Raw genomic sequence first — 22,233 nt, forward strand, 5'->3', positions numbered from 1 at the left:
CCTAAGACTATATAAAATGCCTCTTTCATTCTCTCTCTTCTTGATTCCCTTTCACAAATTTTCTCTTTTTATCTTCAGTTTTATACAAAGAAGTGTTTCTCTCTATATTTCTTCTATCATTTTTTGTCTCGCAAGACTAGTTGAAATCACTACTTTTGAAAAGAACAATGCATCTCTCTTCTGTATTCATTGGTGCTCTCACTGCACTCATCTCTGTTGTTCATGCAGAGAGTGTGGTTGCAAAGAGAGCAGATTTGGGCAATGCTTTTGTATTTATTTATTGCAATTTCACTGTCTTTCTTGATGTTGAGGCTGGCGGCGTTAGCACCCGGAGAACCCTTAACGGCAGAAATCATGATTACTACCATGAGCCATATGGAGGCGGCAGCGGCGACGGCGTCAGTTTAACACTATCTCACACGGAGGGTCGGGACAGTTCCAATTCACGAACGACATTCCGCTATAAATTAAGCGACGGTAATTCGACTGTCGGGTACAGTTTGGGGAATTCAGGTGGTAACCCATTTGAAGGGCATAAACTCACTCTCAAGCCCTCGGATGACCGTTGCCCCAGGATTGAATGGCCGGATGGCATCCCGACAGGCGTAAGCAGTGGCTCCTGCGGATCAGGCGCAAATTTGATCTTGACAATGTGCCCACTGGAGCGACCACGCCAAGAGTTTGAGGATGAGTAAAATTAAAATGGTATGATGTGTCTGTCCTCTGTCTTTTTTTTCTTCATGATTTGATAAGTATTTGAGGGGTTTGATGCTAATAATTGAGAGATAAGAAAATGAAACCTTTTTGTTTCATGATTAGACATAGTCACCTGCCAACTTCTCTTAACTTTAGTTAAATTTTTCAATTTGAGATTATGAAAGAAATCATGCAATCAGTAGCATAATTTGACTCATCTTATTGAGTCATATGACATGCTAATAAGGATCAAAGCATTGTTTGAGATATTTTGTGAATGTATTTAATCATTAAAGACAAACATGTATTGTTAATTTTCTCTTCAGTTCTTGCTAATTTTTTTCTTCATTAGCTCTCTCTCTTCCTTGTTATTTTATATATATAGAGTATGTATCTCTATTATTGCAACATTCAATAGAGTCTTAAATGTTATGAATTTATTTAAATACTTGATAATTACAGTTGTAGTAATCTCTCTTACATTTTAATTAGTGCTAGTTCTAAATATGCTAGTTAATCTTTATTATCTGATAGAGAGACATAATTAATGTAATACAATTAGTGAGACAATCAAGCTTTATCTCAGAAGTACTGTTAATAATTTCTCATACATTTGATACAGATTCACTATCTCATATTTTCTATAACTTCAGTATATATAGCAACTTAACTTTTCTGTTTATTATCAAATTTCCCTGTCATCTTCTCAAGCTTATGTCTGCTTTTAGTATAATAGAAAGAGAGTGAAAGAGAATAAAGATAAAGCTTCAAGATCAAGATCTATTTGTACTATATGTAATATTATTTCTCTCTCTCTGAAGAGCTGATGTTAACAGAAGTTTCATTAATTAATTATTAGAGGGATTCTGCAGCGCCAAGTCGCATGAAATATTTAGTACAGATGGTCTTTCTATACTGCGTATAGGCACAGATGCCACGATTCAGCGCTGCCGTGACATAGGCCTGGTAAATATGATATTCATCTAATTGACAACCTCTTGTCCGCCGGGTAATGAATATAATAAATCCGTCACTATAAGAAGCAGCTGCAGCTGGTATTGTCACTGCTGCTGCCAACTGCCACGGCCGCAGTTGTCTTGAACTCAAATAATAATAATACAAAGTGGGGTTTTTCATATTGATATTAGCCGCCCGTTTCATACACTCATTTTGTTTTGAATCTTGACAATATAAGGGCTTGATGGCATAAATGATGATGATATGAGAATTGTGAGTGCAAATTAGAATATAGATAATATGAATAGAGAAAGGCATAGATGAAGTTGTTAATCAATCTGTCTTATAAGAATATAAGATAGAAAGCGCCAATTACTATAACTAGTTAATACGAGAGGCTGTACGGCACTAATTACAGGCGGATACTACATATGAATGTGTCCGGAAACATCGCATGTATGAATTCACTATAGTGGCATTAATTAATTTACACAATGTTAAACTGTGTTAGTAATTACTACACCTACTCTAATCACATGTCACTCAACTTTCTTAGAGAATAACATTGTTATGTGTGTGTGTAATCTATCTACGCGTAGGTTGAGTGGCACGTTACTAAGATAGGTCTTGAAGAATAACATTGTTGTGTGTGTGTGTGTAATCTATCTACGCGAGTTACACTAAATAGGTTGAGTCGCATGTAACTAAGGTAGGTGTTGATGTAGACTACTGAGGCAAAAGAGCTCAATCATCACCAGCGCACTGCTGGTAGAAGAGCCGATCAACTCAGAACTCTTAACACTCTCTCTCAGACCAGCTATTACAGAGTACTTCTCTCAGTGACTTCTCTCAGTGACTTCTCTTAGTGGCTTCTCTTAGTGAACTCACTTCTAGAGCTTATTCTTTTAAAAGCTCACTTCTAGAGCACACTTCTGAAATGTCTCTTGACACTGTTTTAAATGTCTGAGATATTTATTTGAGATTTATATTCTTAAGTTTATTCTGAGATCAAACTCAGGTATATTGACCACAGCAGGGCTTATACTTAACAGTCTTATAATCTGTAGACTACTGAGATAAAAGAGCTCAATTATCACTAGCGCACTGCTGATAGAAGAGCTGATCAACCCGGAACTCTTAATAGTTAATAATTACTTGTAGCGTCCGCCTCAGTGGCGTTGCCATGGCGACCGCTCCGCCTACACGTGATCTCGAATATAATATATATATAGCTAGCTCTTCTCATATAAATACAACAGATTAATTATCTCACAGATTATAATCTGAATAGCATGTTTTTATAAAGAATTACATTATTTTTATTTTTATTCTTACTTCTGTTTAAAAACACCTGTGTAAGTATTGAATGTGTTTATCTTAAATAGAAGAATTCTTTTATTACATTTACTTTGCATGTTTTACAAGTATTAAATACTGACTTATACTTGCTTTACTGCTTACGCAGCTCTTTCTATCACTTTTACTCTCTATCTTTACTCTTCTCTTATCATCTCTTTCACTTCTTTCACTCTCTATTTTCTCTATTATTATCACTATCTCTACTGCTCTATAGATCTCTTTATTACTTTCACTCTCTATTTCTACTCTCTTTTTATTATCTTTATTATCTCTTTTATCTTTTAATCTCTCTGTTATTATTATTATCTCTATTACTCTGTAATTTCTCTTTATTACTTTCACTTTCTATTTCTACTCTTTTATTATCTCTTTTATTCTCTATCTTTTCTATTGTATAACTGTCTCTATTACTTTTTTTATCTCTATTATCTCTTTCATCTTCTAATTTCTCTGCTATTATTATTAACTTTATTACTTTGTAATCTCTCTCTATCACTTCTATTCTTTATTATCTCTTTCCCTTTCTATCTTTTCTGGTATTATTACTGGCTCTACTACTCTGTAATTTCTCTTTATTGCTTTCTTGTCTGTCTTTACTCTCGTGGTATGTGTTTGATCTCTGGCTCTCTATTATTATTACTATCTCTATTATCTAGTAATTCTCTTTATCACTTTCACTCTCTCTATTTTCACTTACTTTTATTATCTCTTTTATATCTTTCACTCTTTATTCTTTTTATTATTATTATTACCTCTACTTCTTCTACTACTCTCTTTTACTCTGTATTATATCAACAATCATTCACTATATTGCTCCACCACGAACTCGCTCGATTTTTCGAATAAGAACCCGCCGATAGGTCCATCGAAAAGCCCTCGATCATACGAGCATTTTGACCCCATCGCCGACCGCATACCCCGTGTGGTGGTGGAGTTATCCAGCCAAACGTGAACCAGACGTCGTTCGAAACTCCTGTGTGGGATTATCCCCCATTCTCCCCTACCACACCACAACCCCGGGCCAAATTACCATACAAATTGTAAGGTGAAGAGACCTAGCCATATGCACCAATCTTCTCGATTTTGGAAGATCCCCGATCTGTAGTTGTGGAGATATCTGAGGAGTGACCTCCGCGAAAACCCTGTCCATCTTTGATGTTCCAAAACACCAACGCCAAGTCCCACTCTCGTACCGCCCTTCCTAACCTGGCCCATCCCCAGCAGAAAAATACAAAAAGATACCTCGGTGATAATATCAAGCACATAACCAACAGCCACTTCTGAAGTGCAATCTCCGCAGTCTGTCTTCAGTGTATCTAGACATCAATGCCAAGTCTCACCCTCATACCACTTCTCTCAATCTGGCCCATCCCTGACAGAAAAGTACAAAAAGATACCTCAGCAACTGTACTCAATACATAATTGGCAGACATGACAACTATAAAATCAGTATACTTCAAGGTCTGACTGAGCCTTTGATCCCTGCATAGTGAGATATATTAAATCTAGTTTTAATATCTCAATATTCAATAGATTCTGCAAGAGATTGAGAACAGCAACACTAGATTTCTATTGAATTTGAGAATTAACTCTATATTAATATAATCATTGATAAAGTCTTCTATTTTGAGATATAAATAATCAGTTCCTCTACATTCTGCTGATAATATTTATATTATTATATAGAAACAGACTTATATTCTCTATAATATCAAGACTCTGAAGAGGGAAAGTCTTGATAGAGAGTATATAGTAGTGTATATCTTAGCAGTTTCTATCTCATTCTTCTGCAGCAGTTAATGCAAAAAAAAAAAGATCTTAGAAATAGTTTTTTACTTCTCTTGAAAAAGTAAGATGTTTTTCTCTGAGTTTTATACAATATTCTTACAAAGAATTAAAAGCAGAGTTATTTTCTGTCATAATTTCATATTCTTTTAAGTAAGAATTACTTTTTCAGTGACTGAAGAGCTTTCATTAATACTTAATTCTTTTTTACACTCTTTATTAACTGATTTGAGTTGCACACTTGTTGTGTGAGAAGAATTGAATAATTTAGAATAAAATTGAATAGTTTTAATCAATTTCTCTGCAAAAAATTGATTTATTTTTTGTCAGTTTTTCTCTCAAAAACTGTCATATCATCTAATTTATTGTCAATTGATATCATACTTTTTCACACTGTATTCTAAGAAAGAGATTGTAAAGATTTTATTAATTTATCTTAAAAATTAATTTTAGTTTATTAGATTCTCTTCAAAAATCTAACCTAGTTACTGAACTAGTGTGAAAAAAAATCAGATGTTTTATATACAAAAGTCTGTTATTCTTCTTTTGAAATAGTCTGACCAACTTTTCAATTGAAAACAGACTTAGAAATCTCTTAATTGAAACAGTCTGATCAACTTTTCAATTCAAAAGAGTTTAATAAATATCTCAATTGAATTAGTCTGATCAACTTTTCATTGAGTAAGAACAATGAGCTCAAAAGTACACTCAGTTGATGTGAAAAAGAATGCTTTCTCAAATACTATTCCTGAGATTGAAATTCTGAAGAGAAGAAAGAAAGAAGAAATAGAGAAACAACAAGTTCTTGAAATACAGAAACTTGAGAAAGTAAGTAAAATTCTTGGAAAGCAGTGTCTGAGTGAGATGAATGAAGAAGTTCTGTTAATTCTTCATACTCAGACTAGACAACTTCAGGAAGTGATCAAGTTCAAACTTGGAATTTCAAACACAGTTCAAAAAACTTTGAAAATTCCTAATACAATCACTGACTCTTCAGTTTGCTCTTCTTTCTTTTCTACTTCTTCTTCTTCTTCTTCTTCTTCTTTAAATCAGAAGAAAATATATACTCAAGCAGCTGAATCTGCTGTCTCTAAACCTGCTATCTCTAAATCTGCTATCTCAAAACCAGCTCAAAATTCTGAGAAAACTGAGAAGACTACTGCTCATACTTCTATTGATAGAAGAGTGAAGAAAAAAATGCAAAAAGAGAAAAATCTTCAAATCTTCAGAAATAGAAGACTTATTCTCAAAGTCTCAAATCAGGACATATTGCAGAGAAACAAGCTAGACTCAAACCTCATTTTCAGAATTAGAAATGAAATCAATCAGCAGTTCTTTTCTCAGTTAATAACTGATATTGAAGTTTAAAAACCAGTTATAGCTTCAATTGAGCTATTCTTCTTTGAAAACTTCATCATTCTAACCACAATGCCTGAATTCAGTGCAGAATTCCTTATTCAGAATGAGAATCTCTGAAAGTCAGCAGTAGAATCTCTGTTAAACATAATAATTCTATCTGAGAGAGATGAAAAGTGAGATAAATTCATTCTTTATAATATCCCAGTTGAAATCTTTGACTGTGAGGAAGGAATGCTACTTCTCAAAAATGAATTGAAAGAATACAATTCTATTCAACTGAGAAAAGAGCCTGTATGACTTAATTCAATTGAGTTCAGACAGAGTAGAAGAAATGCCTCTGTTCTAGTGTATACAAAGACACTTGAATAATCAAGAATCTCTGAAGTAAGAGTAGCAGATTTGAAAATGAGAGTTCATGAATACAAAGACTCAAGAATGAATCTCAAAGCTCAAACACAGTGTTCAAACTGTCAAAGATATGAATACTTTGTAATCTCTTATTTCAGAGACTCAAAATGTGCATTCTGTGCTAGAGATCACAAAACTAGTGAGCATAAATGTGAAACATGCTTAAAAAGAGGTGAAATATGTCAACATACTCTGCTTAAGTGCTTCAATTGCAAAGAAAAACATGCATCTAGCTCAAAAGAATGTGTATTTACTTCAAGAACTCAGAAAAACTGGAGAAAAGATGAAGCTCAAAGTGAATCTAAAACTGAAGAGAAAAGTCAAGCTAGTAAATCTACAACTGCAAGCTCAAAAAGAAGAAATTCTCAACTATCTAGATCTTCAAACTTCAACTCTTCAGCTAAGTGTAAACAGAATTTGAATCCTCAAACTTCTGTTAATATTAGAGAAATGAGAAATGACTCTGGTAATAAACTAGATATAATGCAAGCAGTTGAAATTCCTGCTTTTTCAAATAGTTATAATCTACTATCTGATGATAGAAATTAGATTCTACTCTATCTCTACTCTCTCTTAGTATGGATATACAACAAAAACAACAAAAAAAGTTTAAAAGCTCTTCAAAAATCACATTTATTTAAAATAATGTGAATAGAAACTCAAATTGTATTTATTCTTATCTTCAGATTGCATTTGAACAAAAAGTTGACTTTGTACTTCTTCAAGAACCAAACTCTGATACTGAGTAAAAGTACATCATTTCTCATTCAAGCTATTACTGCTTTCTTTCTGAAAAATCTGAGATAAAATCAAGAGTAGTGATCTATGAGAGAAAAAGATCAAGATATTAATTTAATTTGAGATTTGATATCATATCTGACTCTGATATTCTAGTGAGTGATATTATAGATAAAGAGAATGAGTTTGATACTATTCAACTTATAAATATCTATAATAAAAAGTCATTGAAAGAAAACAACAATATCTGAACAATTGATAGAGAATTTTTGAATATAACTCTCTTAAAAAACTCTATAATTGCAGGAGACTTCAATGCACATCATTCCTGATGAAACTCAGAGTGTATAAGAGCAGTAAGAGCAGATAAACTGGTTGAATGAACTTTTGAACATTCAATAGATTTAGTTAACAAGTCTGATCAACAAACATTCTTTAGAAAAGGTATGAAATAAAAATCTATTATAGATTTAACTTTCATGTCATAAAATCTAATTGAAAAAAGACTTATAAACTGGTTTATTGATTCAAATGAAACCTCAGAATCAGATCATGAGATCATTCAATTTGATATTGAACTGAGTGAAAAACAAAGAAGTGAAAATCCTCTTCTCTCTAATCAGTATAACTTTGAAAAAGCTGATTGAAAAGCAGTTGAAGAAAGAGTAAAACAGCTGAAATCTGAAAGACAGAGTGAGCTTTATTGAAATCAAAGTCAAGATATCTCAAATGAAATGCTTGAGAATAGAGTAAAGCTGATTACATCTATTCTTCTAACAAGTATTGAAGAAAATATTTCAAAGAAAAAGTCTTCTGAGTTTTCCAAATCTTGATGAAATGAGAATATCACTTCTAAAAGAAAGCAATTAGTCACTGCTAAGAGAGAGTGAAAGAATAACTTAATATCTGATGAAGAGTTCAAAGCTATTTGAAATGAATATTTTTCAGATATTAAAAAAGTCAAAACAGATTACTGAAACAAATTTCTTGAAGAAGCACAAGGAAAAGAAGTTTTTAAAGCCTTCAACTATACTAAAACAAGAAGTGTAGTAATGCTTTCAACCTTAGAATATGAATTTCAGAATGAATTATATACAGCAAACTCTTTTGAGGAAAAATGTCAAGCTTTTATAAGAATTCTCTTTCAAAACTCATCACATTTAGAAGAGGAGAATATGTCATTTCATGAATATATTGATGAAAATAACTGGGAATGGCCTGAGCTTACAGGTGATGAACTAGAGTCAGCAATATTCTCAAGTTTAATTAAAACTGCTGCAGGGCCTGATTCAATTAATCATTTAATTATTCAAAACATATATTCCTACTTGAAGAATGAATATTTTGAGCTCTTTTTCAATCTCTTAAGAAATGATTATCATTCTGAATGCTGGAGAGAAGCTACTGGAGTAATCCTTGCAAAACCTAATAGAAAAGCTTCAGTTTCTAAGTCATATAGAGTAATATCTCTGTTGAACTGTTTAGAAAAAGTTCTAGAAAAGATAATAGCTACTAGATTATCTTTTATAAGCTCTATTAGTGATTCTCTTCTATTTAATGAACAAATGAGAGATAGAAAACAATGTTCTGCAATTGACACTGTTCTCTCAGTTATTCATGATATTCAAGTAGCAAAGTATAAAGGCCTGATCTTAACTGCAGTTTTTATTGACATAAAAGATGCATTTGATCATGTTTCAAAGTCTAAGATGATTCAAACTTTGAAGATGTTAAAACTATCACTTTCTCTAATAAAATGAGTTGATTGTTTCATGTCTAAAAGAATTATACAACTATTCTTTGATGAAAGAAAACAAGATAAAACTGAGATAAAAATAGAAGTATTACAAGAATCTTCAATCTCACCTGTTTTATTTGCAATATACACTGCATATTTATTCAAGAATAGAGAGATGAAAATAGTGAGATCTTCAAGTTATGTAGATGATATTAGTCTACTCTACAGTTCAAAGACAATTGAAGAGAATTTAGAAGTGATTGAGAAAGCAGTAAAGAAAATCTTTGTTAGAGCAGATATCAATCTAATTCAATTTAATATGAATAAAACTGAGGTAATTCACTTTTTTTTCAGATTTAATAAGAAAGAATTAAGTCTAACTCTTCTGAATAAAGAGATTAAACCCAGTTTGAATGTCAAATGACTAGAAGTATGGTTAAACTCCAAGATGAATTTTAAATATCATATTCAACAAAGAATCATCAAGGCAGAGAGACTACTGAATAGTATAATCAGACTATTAAATACTGAGAGAGATCTATCTTTTCAGGCTATGAGACAGTTATACATAGCCTGTATTACCTCAGTAGCTGATTATGAAGTTTAAGTTTGATGAAACAATCAAGATAGCTTCACTGAACTGTTTCAAAGTCTACAAAACAGCACTTTGAGAAGAATTCTGAGAGTATTCAAATCATCTCCTATTAAAGCAATGAAAATTGAAGCCTCAATTTCATCTCCTGCTATTCAATTTGAAAAGGCCTGTATAAACTATGCTCTGAGAGTCATAAAGATGAGCTCAAATCATATAATCAGAGAAAGAGTCTCTTCTTCATTTCCATCAGTTAACTCAGGAAATGAACTGGATTGAAATAGATTTCTTGATTAAAATGAGAATAATGCTTTAAAGAAAATGCCCTCTGAACTGTATAGACTATGTTCACTTATTAAGAATCAATTTTCTTCATTAAATGTTGAGAAAATTGATCATGAGAAGATATCTCTCTGAAGAGAAAAGCTGGAATCTCTCATAGACTTATAAATAAGTAAACTATCTAAAGAGAGAGAATATGAACAGCATTTGAAAAAGATCTATACAATCAATATAAAAGATTCTATTCTGATTTACTCAGATGGCTCAAAAAATGAGAATTTGAATAGATTAGATGTAGGCATTGCTTATACTGAAGATAATATCAATTTTATCTCAGATTTCTGGAATTTAGGCTGTGAATCTGAAGTCTTTGATGCTGAACTATTTACAATAGTGAAAGCTTTCAAACTCATTGAAATAAAATCTCATAAAAGAGGAAATAGTTTGAAAGAGGCATGGATATTCTCTGATAGTCAAGCTGCTTTAAAAAGACTTAGAAATAGTCAGATTTATAATGATCAAATGAATCTTGATCTGATTTTAAACTCTGTTTTGAAGATTCAAAAGAGAAGAACACCTAAACTGAGAATTCACCTGCATTGAGTTCCTGCTCATATGAATATTCATGGCAATGAATTGGCTGATTCAGCTGCAAAAAAGGGTTCAGAATTAAGCAGATCTATTCAAAAAACAGTGTCCTGGTCTTTCATAAAGAGAAAGATAAAAGAATCTTGTTTAAATAAGTGAAATGAAAGCTGGCAGAAACAAAAGAAGAGCATACATTATTCAAGATTTGAGACAGAACCAAAGTGGAAATCTTGTTCAATTAAATGCAAAAAGAAAATATTCTCATTCATAATTCAGCTAAAACTAGGACATGGTTATTTCAAATCCTATATACAAAGATTTGATGATAGATTTAATTCAACAGAGTGCTCATTCTGCAATACAAATGAGAATCCTGAGCATATTGTAATGCATTGTGCATTATACAATAGTCTCAGAGTCAGATTAAAGAAGAAGTATGATTTAAATCAATTAAATATGAGGTTCTTATTCTCAACTGAGACAGGACTTAAATACTTAATAGACTTTCTATCAGAAACTCAAGCAGCTACAAGAAAATGGCTCAACTCAGAAGTATCTGAATATGAAGAGGTGGAAATTGATTAGATATAGTCTGTTAAAACAGCTATACACTTTCTTTTAATAATTTTATTTTGTTATAGTCTCTCTTTCCTGTGCTTGTTTCTTTCTGTTCTTTTCTATCTATCTATTTAATGTGTCTATCTTTAAGACTATGTTCTCTTTTCCTTTGTCATGATATTTTCAAATAGTTTCAAAGTATTAATAGGTGTTGAAATACTGCAATTTGTAAACAGTTTTTATATTCTGGGCTGGAATTTTCTGATTTTGTATATCTGAAATTGATAAGTGTATAATAGTTGACTCTATAGATATAGGAAAAAGCCTGAGAACTAAAGGTTCTCAGGTAGATGTCATAGTCTCTGACTGCATACATCTATAATTGAAGAATAATAATAATAATAATAATAATAACTCTGTATTATATCTATTATTATTATCAGATTAATCAGAGCTGTATAAACTGTAGTCAGCTATTTAATCTTATTTATAAATTTAAAAAGATGTATATAACATTATATAAGACTTTATTACAAAGTACTTAACAGTAACTATATACTATAAACACAGAGATTAAAATGTGATAAAGATAGTAAGAGAGAAGTAGAGATAGTAAAAGTGATAAAAGAGACTACAGAGTAGTAGAGATAGTAATAATAATAAAAAAACTAGAGAGTGAAAAATATAATAGAGAAAGATAATAGAGACAGTGATAATAATAGAGATAATAGAAGTGAGAGAAATAATAGAGATAATAAGAAAAATATAGCATAATAAAATAAGAGTAGAAATAGAGAGTGAAAGTAATAGAGAGTATTATAAAATGATAAAGACAGTGATAATAATAGAGAGAGTAGAGATGAAAGAGATAATAGAAGTCATAAAGAAAGAATTAGAGTCAAAGAGATAATAAAGATAATAGATATAATAAGAGAGTAAGTGATAAGATAAAGATAGAAATATAAAGTAAAAGTAATAGAGAGAGCTATGAAGCAGTAGAGACAGTAGTAATAATAAAGAAAGTAGAGATAATAGAGATAATAAGAGAGATAGAAGTGAAAGAAGTAATATAGATAATACAGATAAGTAATAAGTAATAGAGAGATAGAGTAATAGAAGTAATTAACAGATACTACTACATATTCATGAATTTTTAATAAGATGCATGTAAGATCATGTTACAGCATTTTTCGCACGGAAAAGTCAGTTTTTCTTTAATATATAGAGAGAAGTGTATCTGCTTAGTTAGTAATTAACATAGCAGAACTCTATAGTATAATATAATATGTTTTTCTTTTTTTAATTTCTTCATTCAACTCTTCTTTGACTGATGAGTAGTTTGTCTACATTATAGAGTAATAGAAGCAGCACTTTATATTCATATTCTCATACTTAAACACCTATTAATAAAGAATCAGAAGAAAGAGATACTATATAATATATAGAAGTCTTAGAAGAGATCATGAAGTTATCTGTAAATAATAAAGTGAATTATGAATCTGATAATAACACTTCGAGCTTACAAGTAACATGTATAGAAGATAACTCCATCAAGAAACTCTATAATTGCAGGAGACTTCAATGCACATCATCCCTGGTGAAATTCAGAATGCAAGAGAGCAGTGAGAGCTGATAATCTGGTTGAATGGACCTTTGAGCATTCAATAGATTTGGTTAATAAGTCTGATCAACAAACATTCTTTAGAAAAGGCATGAAACAGAAGTCTATTATAGATCTAACCTTCATGTCACAAAATCTAATGAAAAGAAGACTTGTAAACTGGTTTTTTGATTCAAATGAGACATCAGGATCAGGTCATGAGATTATTCAATTTGATATTGAACTGAGTGAAAAACAAATGAGTGAAAATCCTCTTCTCTCTAATCAGTATAACTTTGAAAAAGCTGATTGGAAAGCAGTTGAAGAAAGTATAAAACTGTTAAAATCTGCAAGACAGAATGAGCTATATTGGAATTCTGGTCAAGATATCTCAAATGAAATGCTTGAGAATAGAGTGAAGCTTATTACATCTATTATTCTAATAAGTGTTAGAGATAATATTTCAAAGAGAAAATCTTCTGAGTATTCAAAACCTTGATGGAATGAGAATATCTCATCTAAAAGGAAAGAATTAGCTACTGCTAGAAGAGATTGAAAGAATGATGTAATATCTGATAAAGAGTTCAAAGCTGTCAGAAATGAATATTTTTCAGATATTAAAAGAGCTAAAACAGACTGCTGGAATAAATTTCTTGAAGAAGCACAAGGGAAGGAAGTTTTTAAAGCTTTTAACTATACTAAAACAAGAAGTGTAGCAAAACTTCCAGCCTTAGAATATGAGTTTCAGAATGAATCATATACAGCAAACTCTTTTGAGGAAAAATGTCAAGCTTTCATGAGAATTCTCTTTCAGAACTCACCAGATTCAGATTCAGATTCAGAGGAAGAGAATATATCACTTCTCAACTACATTGATGAAAATGACTGGAAATGGCCTGATCTTACACAAGATGAATTAGAGTCAGCTATCTTCTCAAGTTCTGTTAAAACTGCTGCAGGTTCTGATTCAATTAATTACTTGATTATTCAGAATACATATTCCTACTTAAAGAATGAATATTTTAAGCTCTTTTTCAATCTCTTGAAAAATGGATATCATTCTGAATGCTGGAGAGAAGCCACTGGAGTGATTCTTGCAAAACCTAATAGAAAAACTTCAATTCCTAAGTCATATAGAGTAATATCTCTATTGAACTGCCTAGGAAAGGTTTTAGAAAAGATAATAGCTACTCAACTATCTTTTATAAGCTCTATAGATGATTCTCTTTTATTCAGTGAATAAATGAGAGATAGAAAACAGTGTTCTGCAATTGACACTGTTCTCTCAGTTGTTCATGATATTCAAATAGCAAAGCATGAGGGTCTGGTCTCAACTGCAGTTTTCATTGATATAAAAGAAGCATTTGATCATGTTTCAAAGTCAAAGTTAATTCAGACATTGAAGATATTAAAACTGCCACTTTCTCTAATAAAATGAGTTAACTGTTTTATGTCTAAAAGAAGTATACAACTCTTCTTTGATGAAATGAAACAAGACAAGACTGAGATAAAAATAGGAGTATCACAGGGATCTTCAATCTCACTCATTTTATTTGCAATATACACTGCATATCTATTTAAAAATAGAAATATGAGAATAGTGTGATCTCTGAGTTATATGAATGATATTGGTCTAGTCTACAGCTCAAAAACTATCAAAGAGAATTTGAAAGTAATTGAAGAAGCTGCAAAGAAAATCTTTGTTAGAGCAGATATCAATCAAATTCAATTTGATATGAATAAAACTGAGTTAATTCACTTCTTTCTGAGATTCAATGAGAAAGGACTATCTCTAACTCTTTTAAATAAAGAGATTAAACCCAGTGTAAATGTCAAATGATTAGAAGTATGATTAAACTCCAAGTTGAATTTTAAATATCACATTCAACAAAGAACTGTCAAGGCAGAAAGACTATTGAACAACATAATCAGACTATTAAATACAGAGAGGGGTCTATCCTTCCAGGCTATGAGACAGTTATATATAGCCTGTATTACATCAGTAGCTGATTATGAAGTTCAAGTTTGGTGGAATAATCAAGGGAATTTCACTGAACTCTTTCAAAGTCTGCAAAACAGAGTCTTGAGAAGAATTCTGGAAGCATTCAAATCATCTCCTATTAAAGCAATGGAAATTGAAGCTTCAATTCCTCCTCCTGCTATTAGATTTGAAAAGGCCTGTATGAACTATGCTCTGAGAGTTGTAAAGATGAGCTCAAATCATATAATCAGAGAAAGAGTCTCTTCTTCATTTTCATCAATTGACTCTGATAATGAACTGGATTGGAATAGATTTCTTGATTGAAATGAAAATAACTCTTCAAAGAAAATGCCTTCTCAACTGTACAGGCTATGCTCTCTGATTAAAAATCAATTTTCTTCTTTAAATGTTGAAAAAGTTGATCATGAGAAGTTATCTCCCTGGAGAGAAAAGCTTGAATCTCTTATAGACTTACAAATAAGTGAACTATCAAAAGAGAAAGAATATGAACAGCATTTGAAGAGAATTTCTACAATCAATATAAAAGACTCTATTCTGATTTATTCAGATGACTCAAAAAATGAGAACTTGAATAGATTAGACACAGGAATTGCTTATACTGAAGATAATATCAATTTTATCTCAGATTTCTGAAATCTAGACTCTGAATGTGAAGTCTTTGATGCTGAACTATTTGCAATAGTGAAAGCTTTCAAACTCATTGAAATAAAATCTTATAAAAGAGGAAATTGTTTGAAAGAGGTATGAATATTCTCTGATAGTCAAGCTGCTTTAAAAAGACTTAGAAATAGTCAGATTTATAATGATCAAATGAATCTTGAACTGATCTTAAACTCTATTTTAAAAATTCAAAAGAGAAGAATATCAAAGCTGATAATTCATCTGCACTGGGTTCCTGCTCATATGAATATTCATGGCAATGAATTGGCTGATTCAGCTGCAAAAAAGGGTGCAGAATTAAGCAGATCTATTCAAAAAATTGTGTCCTGGTCTTTTATAAAGAGAAAAATAAAAGAATCTTGTTTAGACAAGTGAAATGAAAGCTGGCAGAAACAAAAGAAGAGTATACATTATTCAAGATTTGAAACAAAACCCAAGTGAAAATCTTGTTCAATTAAATGTAAAAAGAAAATATTCTCATCTATAATACAGCTGAAACTAGGACATGGCTATTTCAAATCTTATATACAAAGATTTGATGATAGATTTGACTCAATAGAATGCTCATTCTGCAATATAAATGAGAATCCTGAGCATATTGTAATGCACTGTGCATTATACAATAGTCTCAGAGCCAGATTGAAAGAGAAGTATGATCTAAATCAATTAAATATGAGATTCTTATTCTCAACTGAGACAGGAATTAAATACTTAATAGACTTTCTATCAGAAACTCAAGCAGCTACAAGAAAATGACTAAATTCAGAATTATCTGAATATGAAGAGGAGGAAATCAATCAGATATAGTCTGTTAAAACAGCTATACACTCTCTTTTAATAATTTGTTTTGTTATAGTCTCTCTTTACTTTATCTTTTTCTTTATCTTTTTCTTTCAATTTCTTTCTATCTATCTATTTAATGTGTCTATCTTTGAGACTGTGTTCTTTTTCTCTTTTCCTTTGTCATGATATTATCAAATGGTTTCAAAGTATCAAAAGATGTTAAAACACTGCAATTTGTAAACAGTTTTTGTATTCTGGGCTGGAATTTTCTGATTTTGCATATCTGAAATTGATGAATGTATAATAGTTAACTTTACAGACATAGGAAAAACCCTGAGAACTAAAAGTTCTCAGGTAGATGTCATAGTCTCTGACTGCATACATCTATAATTGAAGAATAATAATAATAATAATAACATGTATAGAAGTATAATATATGAGTGTAAGTATTATGTCTAAAATGAGTTCAGATGATATAATATTAATAATATTTAATAATCTTATAGTATTCTGTAATAGAATAAGTATGTGTCAGATAGTTATCTCTGTAGCAGATAATTTCAAATCTGAAATCTGTGAATATTAAAAGAATGTTTAAAAAGTTTTAAATATCAAAGCTGTAATTACATTTGATAGCAATAACTATTAGATCTGATGTACAGAAATTCTTGCAGACAGTGAAGTTATCAGTGAATCAGACATTTTTTATCAAAAATCAATAAGTCTGCTGAGAAGACATCACTCAAAATATATTGAATACTGAAAAATAAAGCATTTACACTAAAGTACTGTATCACTGTATGTTACAGTTCTTATTAGAGTCTGTATATACAATCATTGAAACTTTTGTGTCAGATAATAAAGCTGTGTTATGAGAAAGAATTGAAGTTAAATATACTATCTCACTTACAGAGAAACATATATATATTGTGAAAGAATTAACTATTTTACATGTCAAAGACAATAATTATTTGATATATTAGAGAAGATTTCATTATCTAGTTATATATTATAAGAAATTGATAAATAACTCAGAGAACTTTTATCATGATCTTTTTCTTATTAGTTTGAAGAATCATTAAAAATCTTTTATTAAGACATGTTTAGACAATTTCTACATATCTGACCAGAACTCTATATGTAATATTAATTTTGAGAATTTTATAAAGCAGTTGATAAATTAGATAAGTAAGTTTAAGAATAAACATGCTAAGTCTTAGCAAGTTAACATAGCTATTATAACTCTCACTACATCATCTGCATGCAGTTTCAAATATGAGATATACAGTTTAAAATAGTATTCAGTGTTAATATCTTTATCATCATCACAACAGTTCAAACCGCTTCACCACGAACTCGCTCGATTGTTCGAATAAGAACCCGCCGGTAGGTCCATTGAAACGCCCTCAATCATACGACCATTTTGACCCCATCGCCTACCACATACCCCGTGTGGTGGTGGAGCTATCCAGCCAAACGTGAACCAGATGTTGTTCGAAACTCCTGTGTGGGATTATCCCTCATTCACCCCTATCACACAACCCCGGGCCAAAATGCCATACAAATTGTAAGGTGAAGAGACCTAGTCATATGCATCAATCTTCTTGATTTTAGAAGATTCTCAATCTGTAATTGTGAAGATATCTGAGAAGTAATCTCTGTGAAAACCCTGTCTATCTTTGATGTTTCAAAACATCAATGCCAAGTCTCTTTCATGTACTGCCCTTTTCAATCAGGCTCATCTTCAGCAGAAAGATACAAAAAGATACCTCAATAATACTATTGAGTATATAATCAACAGATATATCTAAAGTGCAACCTCTATGTCTGTCTTTGATGTATTAAGACATCAACATCAAGTCTTACTCATGTATCACCTTATTCAACCTGCTCTATCTCTGACAGAAAGATATAAAAGATATCTTATCAACAGTATTTAATACATAATCAGTAAACATGATAACTATAAAATCAGTATATCTCAAGATCTGACTGAGTCTTTGATCTCTATATAGTGAGATATATTAAAACTAGTTTTAATATCTCAATATTCAATAGATTCTGTAAGAGATTGAGAACAGTAATACTAGATTTCTATTAAATTTAAGAATTAACTCTATATTAATATAATCATTAACAAGATCTTCTATTTTAAGATATATATAATCAGTTCCTCTACATTCTGCTAATAGTATTTATATTATTATATAGAAACAGGCTTATATTCTCTATAATATTAAGATTCTGAAGAGAGAAAGTCTTGATAGAGAATATATAGTAGTATATATCTTAGCAGTTTCTATCTCATTCTTCTGTAGTAGTTAATGTAAAAAAAAAGATCTTAGAATTAGTTTTTTACTTCTCTTGAAAAAGTAAGATGATTTTCTCTGAGTTTTATATAATATTCTCACAAAGAATTAAAAACAGAGCTGTTTTCTGTTATAATTTCACATTCTTTTAAGTAAGAATTACTTTTTCAGTGACTGAAGAGCTTTTATTAATACTTAATTCTTTTTTACACTCTTTATTAACTGATTTAAGTTGTATACTTGTTGTGTGAGAAGAATTAAATGATTTAGAATAAAATTAAATAGTTTTAATCAAGTTCTCTGCAAAAAATTGACTTACTTTTTATCAGTTTTTCTCTTAAAAACTGTTATATTATTTGATTTATTATCAATTGATATCATACTTTTTCTCACTATATCTTAAGAAAGAGATTGTAAAGATTTTATTAATTTATCTTAAAAATTAATTTTAGTTTATTAGATTCTCTTTAAAAATCTAATCTAGTTACTGAACTAGAGTGAAAAAAATCAGATGTTTTATATATAAAAGTCTTTCATTCTTCTTTTGAAACAGTCTGATTAACTTTTCAATTGAAAATAGACTAATAAATCTCTCAATTGAAACAGTCTGATCAACTTTTTCTTTGAAAATAGACTGATAAATCTCTCAATTAAAACAGTCTGATTCACTTTTCATTCAGTGAGTAAAATGAGTTCAAAATTACACTTAGTTAATGTGAAAAAAGACACTTTCTCAGATGCTATTTCTGAGATTGAATTTCTGAAGAGAAGAAAGAAGAAAGAAATAGAGAAATAATAAGTTCTTAAAATATAGAAACTTGAAAGAGTAAATAAAATTCTTGAAAAACAGTATCTGAGTGAGAAGAATGAAGAAGTTCTGTTAATTCTTTATACTCAGACTAGATCACTATAAGAGATAATCAAGTTCAAAATTGAAATTTCAAATATAGTTCAAAAAACATTGAAAACATTTAATATAATTACTGACTCTTTATCTTCTACTTCTTCTTCTTCTTCTTTAAATTAGAAGAAAATATATACTTAAGTAGCAGAATCTGCTATCTCTAAATCTACTATCTAAAAATCTGCTCAAAATTCTGAGAAAACTGAGAAGAATATTACTCAGACTTCTGTTCAAAGAAAAGAAGAGAAAAAAATATAAAAATAGAAAAACTTTCAAATCTTCAGAAATAGAAGACTTATTCTCAAAGTCTCAAATTATAAGATCTTACAAAGAAACAAGCTAAATGTAAATCTTATTTTCAGAATTAGAAATGAGATTAATCAGCAGTTCTTTTCTCAGTTAATAACTGATATTGAAGTTTAAAAATCAGTTATAGCTTCAATTGAGTTATCTTTCTTTGAAAATTCCTTTATTCTAATTACAATGCCTGAATTCAGTGCAGAATTTCTCATTTAGAATGAGAATCTCTGAGAATCAGTAATAGAATCTCTGTTAAATACAACAACTTCATCTAAGAGAGATATAAAGTGAGATAAATTCATTCTTTATACTATTTCAGTTGAAATCTTTGACTGTGAGAAAGAAATGCTACTTCTTAAAAATGAATTAGAAGAATACAATTCTATTCAACTGAGAAAAGAGACTGTATAACTAAATTTAATTAAGTTCAGATAAAGCAGAAGAAATGCCTCTGTTCTAATATATACAAAGACACTTAAATAATAAATAATCTCTGAAGTAAGAGTGATAGATTTGTAAATGTGAGTTCATGAATACAAAGACTCAAGAATGAATCTCAAAGCTTACACATAGTGTTTAAACTATCAAAGATATGAACACTTTGTAATATCTTATTTCAGAGACTTAAAATATACATTCTGTACTAGAGATCATAAAACTAGTAAATATAAATATCAAATATGATTAAAAAGAGATGAAATATATTAATATACTCTGCTTAAATGCTGCAATTGTAAAGAAAAACATGCATCTAGCTCAAATGAATGTATACTTACTTCAAGAACTCAGAAGAACTGAAGACAAGATGAAGCTCAAAGTAAATCTAAAATACAAGAGAAAAGTCAAGTCAGTAAATCTATAACTATAAGCTTAAAAAGAAGAAACTCTCAACTATCTAAATCTTCAAACTTCAATTCTTCAGCTAAATATAAACAGAATTTGAATTCTTAAACATCTGTTAAGATTAGAGAATTGAGAAATGACTCTGATAATAAACTAGATAGAATGTAAGTAGTTAAGATTTCTGCTTTTAAAAATAGTTATAATCTACTATCTGATAATAGTGATTAGATTCTACTCTATCTTCACTCTCTTTTAGTATGAATGTATGACAAAAACAATAAAACACATTTCAAAACTCTTCAAAAATCATATTTATTTCAAACAATGTGAATAGAAACTTAAATTATATTTAATCTTATCTTCAGATTGCATTTGAATAAAATGTTGACTTTGTACTTCTTTAATAATCAAACTTTGATGCTGAGTAAAAGTACATCATTTCTTATTCAAGCTATTACTACTTTCTACCTGAAAAATCTGAGATAAAATCAAGAGTAGTGAGTTATGAAAGAAAAAGATCAAGATATTAATTTAATCTAAGATTTAATATTATATCTGACCCTGATATTTCAGTTCGCGATATTATAGATAAAGAGAATGAGTTTAATACTATATAACTTATAAATATCTATAATGAACAGTTATTAAAAGAAAACAACAATATCTGAATAATTAATAGAGAATTTTTGAATATCACTCTCTTAAAAAACTCTATAATTGTAGAAGATTTCAATACACATCATCTCTGATGAAACTCAGAATGCAGAAGAGCAGTAAGAGCAGATAAACTGATTGAATAAACTGTTAAATATTCAATAGATTTAGTTAATAAGTCTGATTAATAAATGTTATTTAGAAAAGATATGAAACAGAAATCTATTATAAATCTAACTTTCATATTATAAAATCTAATTGAAAAATCACATTTAAACTGATTTATTAAGTTAAATATGATCTCAGAATCAGATCATAAAATTATTCAATTTAATAATAAAGTGAGTGAAAAATGAATAAGTGAAAATTCTCTTCTCTCTAATTAATATAACTTTCAAAAAGCTGATTAAAAAGCAGTTAAAGAAAGTATAAAACTACTGAAGTCTGAAAAGCAGAGTAAGCTCTATTAAAATCAGAGTTCAGATATCTCAAATGAAATACTTAAGAATGAAGTAAAGCTGATTATATCTATTCTTCTAATAAGTATTAGAGAAAATATTTTGAAGAAAAAGTCTTCTGAGTATTTTAAATCTTGATAAAATGAGAATATCACTTCTAAAAGAAAACAATTGATCACTGCTAAAAGAGATTGAAAGAATAACTTAATATCTTCAGTATAGTTATCAGATCAGATCAGAACTTCTCTGTACAGATTTATTCTCTATCTGAAATAATATTCATAGATAATTCATATAATCAGATTATATTGCAGATGAAAATGTGAATTAAATTCTTTAACTTTAAGTTTTTATAAGTGAATATAAAGTATGCTATCTTGATAAAGTGATCTACTATCATCAGTATACTGTTAAAGCAGGCATTATATATATTCTTACTTTCAGAGAGACTTATAAGAGTGTTCATTTCTAACTATTTTCAAGATTCTTATAAGATAAGTAGAGAAGTAAGTTCTTTATATAATCTACACTGTACTACTCATGAATTCTGATAAATAGTATAAAAATTCACTATCTTCTTCATAAACTCTTATATCTTCAGTCAGAAGTATTTTCTTATAAGTAACTCATAAGTTCCAGTATCTATAAAATAACTTATTA

At 29.8% G+C, this 22,233-nt stretch overlaps 1 protein-coding gene across 1 annotated transcript; it reads left to right on the top strand.

The window, feature by feature from the left end:
• Window positions 1-167: 167 nt before the first annotated feature.
• On the top strand, window positions 168-695 carry BDBG_04916 (uncharacterized protein; the record flags this gene model as incomplete). Its single annotated transcript, XM_031721900.1, has 1 exon — window positions 168-695. One exon carries the CDS (start codon window positions 168-170, stop codon window positions 693-695), a length of 528 nt encoding a protein of 175 aa, XP_031578412.1.
• Window positions 696-22,233: the final 21,538 nt, after the last annotated feature.

Source organism: Blastomyces gilchristii (assembly GCF_000003855.2).
Source record: "Blastomyces gilchristii SLH14081 genomic scaffold supercont1.8, whole genome shotgun sequence".
Lineage (NCBI taxonomy): Eukaryota > Fungi > Ascomycota > Eurotiomycetes > Onygenales > Ajellomycetaceae > Blastomyces > Blastomyces gilchristii.